A 6,000-nucleotide genomic window follows, 5' to 3' on the forward strand; every position below is an offset into this window, starting at 1 on the left:
TAAATATGTACAAGTAAAATAAACAGAGAAGCAGCGCGGCTCAGTGGAAAGAGACTGGGTTTTGGAGTCAGAGGTCATGGGTTCAAATCCCGACTCCGCCACATGTCTGCTGTGTGACCTTGGGCAAGTCACTTAACTTCTCTGAGCCTCAGTTCCCTCATCCGTAAAATGGGGATTAAGACTGTGAGCCCCACATGGGACAACTTGATCAGCTTGTAACCTCCCCAGCGCTTAGAACGGTGCTTTGCACATAGTAAGCGCTTAATAAATGCCATCATTATCATTATTATTTGGAGTCAGAGGTCATGGGTTCAAATCCCGACTCCGCCACATGTCTGCTGTGTGACCTTGGGCAAGTCACTTAACTTCTCTGAGCCTCAGTTACCTCACCTGTAAAATGGGGATTAGTACTGTGAGCCCCACGTGGGACAACTTGATCACCTTGTAACCTCCCCAGCGCTTAGAACGGTGCTTTGCACATCGTAAGCGCTTAATAAATGCCATCATTATTATTATTATCGCTAGCAATATAAATATTCATTCATTCAGCCAGCCGTATTTATTGAGCGCTTACTGTGTGCACAGCACTGGACTAAGCGCTTGGGAAGTACAAGTTGGGAACATATAGAGACGGTCCCTACCCAACAAGGGGCTCACAGTCTAGAAGGGGGAGACGGACAACAAAACAAATGATGTAGACAAGTGTCAAGTTGTCAGAACAAAAAGAAGTAAAGCTAGATGCACATCATTAACAAAATAAATAGTAAATACGTAGAGGTAAAATAGAGTAATAAAGCTGTACCAACATATATACAGGTGCTGTGGGGACACAAGTGGGCAACATAGAGAGACGGTCCCTACCCAACAAGGGGCTCACAGTCTAGAAGGGGGAGACGGACAACAAAACAAAACATGTGGACAGGTGTCAAGTCGTCAGAATAAAAAGTAAAGCTAGATGCACGTCATTAACAAAATAAGTAGTAAATATATAGAGGGATTAAGACTGATAACCCCCAGTGGGACAACCTGATCACCCTGTAACCTCCTCAGAGCTTAGAACAGTGCTTTGCACATAGTAAGCGCTTAATAATGCCATCATTATTATTATAAGTGAAACAGAGTAATAAAGGTGTATCAACATATATACAGGTGCTGTGGGGACGCAAGTCGGCCACATCTAGAGAGGGTCCCTACCCAATGAATGAATGAATATATACGATTGAATGAATGGCAACTTGTCCTTCCCAAGCGCTTAGTCCAGTGCTCTGCACACAGGAAGCGCTCAATAAATACGATTGAATGAATGAATAAATATGATTGAATGAATGGCAACTTGTCCTTCACAAGCGCTTAGTCCAGTGTTCTGAAGCGCTCAATAAGTACGACTGAATGAATAAATACGATTGAATGAATGAATGAATGGCAACTTGTCCTTCCCAAGCGCTTAGTCCAGTGCTCTGCACACAGGAAGCGCCCAATAAATACGACTGACAACTGAATGAATAAATATGAATGAATGAATGAATGGCAACTTGTCCTTCCCAAGCACTTAGTCCAATGCTCTGCACACAGGAAGCGCTCAATAAATACAACTGACCGAATGAATAAATATGATTGAATGAATGGCAACTTGTCCTTCCCAAGTGCTTAGTCCAGTGCTCTGCACACAGGAAGTGCTCAATAAATATGACTGACTGAATAAATACGAATGAATGAATGGCAACTTGTCCTTCCCAAGTGCTTAGTCCAGTGCTCTGCACACAGGAAGCGCTCAATAAATACGATTGAATGAATGAATAAATACGACTGACTGAATGAATACGACTGAATGAATGAATGGCAACCTGTCCTTCCCAAGCGCTTAGTCCAGTGCTCTGCACACAGGAAGCGCTCAATAAATACGACTGACTGAATGTATAAATATGATTGAATGAATGAATGAATGGCAACATGTCCTTCCCAAGCGCTTGGTCCAGTGCTCTGCACACAGGAAGTGCTCAATAAATACAACTGACTGAATGAATAAATATGATTGAATGAATGGCAACGTGTCCTTCCCAAGCGCTTAGTCCAGTGCTCTGCACGCAGGAAGCGCTCAATAAATACGACTGAATGAATGAATAAATACGACTGAATGAATGAATGAATGGCAACTTGTCCTTCCCAAGCGCTTAGTCCAGTGCTCTGCACGCAGGAAGCGCTCAATCAATACGATTGAATGAATAAATACAATTGAATGAATGAATGATTGTCAACCTGTCCTTCCCAAGCGCTTAGTCCAGTGCTCTGCACGCAGGAAGCGCCCAATAAATACGACTGACTGAATGAATAAATACGATTGAATGAATAAATGAATGGCAACCTGTCCTTCCCAAGCGCTTAGTCCAGTGCTCTGCACGCAGGAAGCGCTCAATAAGTACGAATGAATGAATAAATATGATTGAATGAATGAATGGCAACCTGTCCTTCCCAAGCGCTTAGTCCAGTGCTCTGCACGCAGGAAGCGCCCAATAAATACGACTGACTAAATGAATAAGTACGATTGAATGAATGAATGAATGGCAACTTGTCCTTCCCAAGCACTTAGTCCAGTGCTCTGCACGCAGGAAGCGCCCAATAAGTACGATTGAATGAATAAATATGATTGAATGAATGAATGGCAACCTGTCCTTCCCAAGCGCTTAGTCCAGTGCTCTGCACACAGGAAGCGCCCAATAAATACGACAGACTAAATGAATAAATACGATTGAATGAATCAATGAATGGCAACTTGCCCTTCCCAAGCGCTTAGTCCAGTGCTCTGCACGCAGGAAGTGCTCAATAAAGACGACTGAACTGAATGAATAAATACGACTGAATGAATGAATGAATGGCAACTTGTCCTTCCCAAGCGCTTAGTCCAGTGCTCTGCACGCAGAAAGCGCTCAATAAGTACGATTGAATGAATAAATATGATTGAATGAATGAATGATTGTCAACCTGTCCTTCCCAAGCGCTTAGTCCAGTGCTCTGCACGCAGGAAGCGCCCAATAAATACGACTGACTAAATGAATAAATACGATTGAATGAATGAATGAATGGCAACTTGTCCTTCCCAAGCACTTAGTCCAGTGCTCTGCACGCAGGAAGCGCTCAATAAGTACGAATGAATGAATAAATATGATTGAATGAATGAATGGCAACCTGTCCTTCCCAAGCGCTTAGTCCAGTGCTCTGCACGCGGGAAGCGCTCAATAAATACGACTGACTGAATGAATAAATACGATTGAATGAATGAATGAATGGCAACTTGTCCTTCCCAAGCGCTTAGTCCAGTGCTCTGCACGCAGGAAGCGCTCAATCAATACGATTGAATGAATAAATACGACTGAATGAATGAATGATTGTCAACCTGTCCTTCCCAAGCGCTTAGTCCAGTGCTCTGCACGCAGGAAGCGCCCAATAAATACGACTGACTAAATGAATAAATACGATTGAATGAATCAATGAATGGCAACTTGCCCTTCCCAAGCGCTTAGTCCAGTGCTCTGCACGCAGGAAGTGCTCAATAAAGACGACTGAACTGAATGAATAAATACGACTGAATGAATGAATGAATGGCAACTTGTCCTTCCCAAGCGCTTAGTCCAGTGCTCTGCACGCAGAAAGCGCTCAATAAGTACGATTGAATGAATAAATATGATTGAATGAATGAATGATTGTCAACCTGTCCTTCCCAAGCGCTTAGTCCAGTGCTCTGCACGCAGGAAGCGCCCAATAAATACGACTGACTAAATGAATAAATACGATTGAATGAATGAATGAATGGCAACTTGTCCTTCCCAAGCACTTAGTCCAGTGCTCTGCACGCAGGAAGCGCTCAATAAGTACGAATGAATGAATAAATATGATTGAATGAATGAATGGCAACCTGTCCTTCCCAAGCGCTTAGTCCAGTGCTCTGCACGCGGGAAGCGCTCAATAAATACGACTGACTGAATGAATAAATACGATTGAATGAATGAATGAATGGCAACTTGTCCTTCCCAAGCCCTTAGTCCAGTGCTCTGCACGCAGGAAGCGCTCAATCAATACGATTGAATGAATAAATACGACTGAATGAATGAATGATTGTCAACCTGTCCTTCCCAAGCGCTTAGTCCAGTGCTCTGCACGCAGGAAGCGCCCAATAAATACGACTGACTAAATGAATAAATACGATTGAATGAATCAATGAATGGCAACTTGCCCTTCCCAAGCGCTTAGTCCAGTGCTCTGCACGCAGGAAGTGCTCAATAAAGACGACTGAACTGAATGAATAAATACGACTGAATGAATGAATGAATGGCAACTTGTCCTTCCCAAGCGCTTAGTCCAGTGCTCTGCACGCAGAAAGCGCTCAATAAGTACGATTGAATGAATAAATATGATTGAATGAGTGAATGGCAACCTGTCCTTCCCAAGCGCTTAGTCCAGTGCTCTGCACGCGGGAAGCGCTCAATAAGTACGACTGACTGACTGACTGAATCAATCAGACAATCGTACTTATTGAGCACTGTGTGCAGAGCACTGCGCTAAGCACTTGGGAAGTCCAAGTTGGCAACATATAGAGACAGTCCCTACCCAACAGTGGGCTCACAGTCTAAAAGGGGGAGACAGAGAACAAATCCAAACACACTAACAAAACGAAATAAATAGAATAGATATGTACAAGTAAAATAAATAAATTAATAGAGTAATCAATCAATCATATTTATTGAGCGCTTACTATGTGCAGAGCACTGTACTAAGCGCTTGGGAAGTACAAATTGGCATCACATAGAGACAGTCCCTACCCAACAGTGGGCTCACAGTCTAAAAGGGGGAGACAGAGAACAGAACCAAACATACCAACAAAATAAAATAAGTAGGATAGAAATGTACAAGTAAAATAAATAAATAAATAGATAAATAGAGTAATAAATATGTACAACCATATCTACATATATACAGGTGCTGTGGGGAAGGGAAGGAGGTAAGACGGGAGGATGGAGGGGGAGACGAGGGGGAGAGGAAAGAAGGGGCTCAGTCTGGGAAGGCCTAATAATAAATAGGGAATGAATGAATGAGTGAATGAGTGAATGAATGAATGAATGAATGAATGTAGATGCTGTGGGGAGGTGGGGGGGGATGGGGAGGGAGAAGAGTGGGGACTGACCGAGGTGGCCGCCGACGACGGTGACGGCGATCTGGTCGAGGTGCAGAGCCCTGAACTGCACGTTGTGCTCGGAGCAGCGCTGGCGGAGGGCGCGCCCGATCTGCACCTGCGGGTAGTCGTCGCCGATGCGGCGGTCCGTGAGGAACCACAGCCGGGAGCACATGGCGGCCGGGACCCGCCGTGAGGGGAACCTGACGGGACGGGACGGGACGGGACGGGACCCGCCGTGAGGGGACGGGCCGCTCCCGCCAACCGCCCCCGCCGGCCGGCCCCGACTGGCCCCGGCCGGCCCCAGCCGCTCGCGCGCGCGCCGCCCAGGCGGCCCGGGCAGCCAATCGGCGCCGCCGCCCCCGCCGCGGCCAATGGGGAGCCGCGGGCCGGGCGCGCGCCGGGAGGCGCCCGGCCAATGGCGAGGCCGCGCCGCCCGCCGCAGCCACGTGCCCCCCCGCGCGCGCGGGCGCCCGCCGCACTGCGCACGCGCAGACCCCCGCCCGTCTCGCGCCGCCGCAGCCACGTGCCCCCCGCGCGCGGGTGGTGGCTGCACTGCGCAGGCGCAGACCCCGGCCCGTCGCGATTCCCGCGCGCCGCAGCCACGTGCCCCCCCGCGCTTGGGCGGCCGCTGGACTGCGCAGGCGCAGACCCCGGCCCGTCGTGGTTCTCGCGCGCCGCAGCAACGTGCCCCCCGAGCTTGGGCGGTCGCTGCACTGCGCAGGCGCAGACCCCGGCCAGTTGTGGTTCTCGCGCGCCGCAGCCGCCACGTGCCCCCCGCCCTTGGGCGGTCGCTGCACTGCGCAGGCGCAGATCCCGGCCCGTCGTGATTCCCG

The 6,000-nt window shown here is 48.2% G+C and overlaps 1 protein-coding gene across 1 annotated transcript in view; it reads right to left on the minus strand.

The window, feature by feature from the left end:
• The window catches only part of RIMKLA (ribosomal modification protein rimK like family member A), a 73,473-nt gene extending 68,072 nt beyond the window's left edge, over positions 1-5,401 (minus strand). The window contains exon 1 of the mRNA XM_038747090.1: positions 5,177-5,401. Coding sequence (XP_038603018.1) covers positions 5,177-5,339 — 163 coding nt within the window. The 5' untranslated portion in view covers positions 5,340-5,401. The remainder of the gene's footprint in view (positions 1-5,176) is intronic.
• Between the last annotated feature and the right edge of the window lie 599 nt (positions 5,402-6,000).

Source organism: Tachyglossus aculeatus, chromosome 5 (genome assembly GCF_015852505.1).
Source record: "Tachyglossus aculeatus isolate mTacAcu1 chromosome 5, mTacAcu1.pri, whole genome shotgun sequence".
Classification (NCBI taxonomy): domain Eukaryota; kingdom Metazoa; phylum Chordata; class Mammalia; order Monotremata; family Tachyglossidae; genus Tachyglossus; species Tachyglossus aculeatus.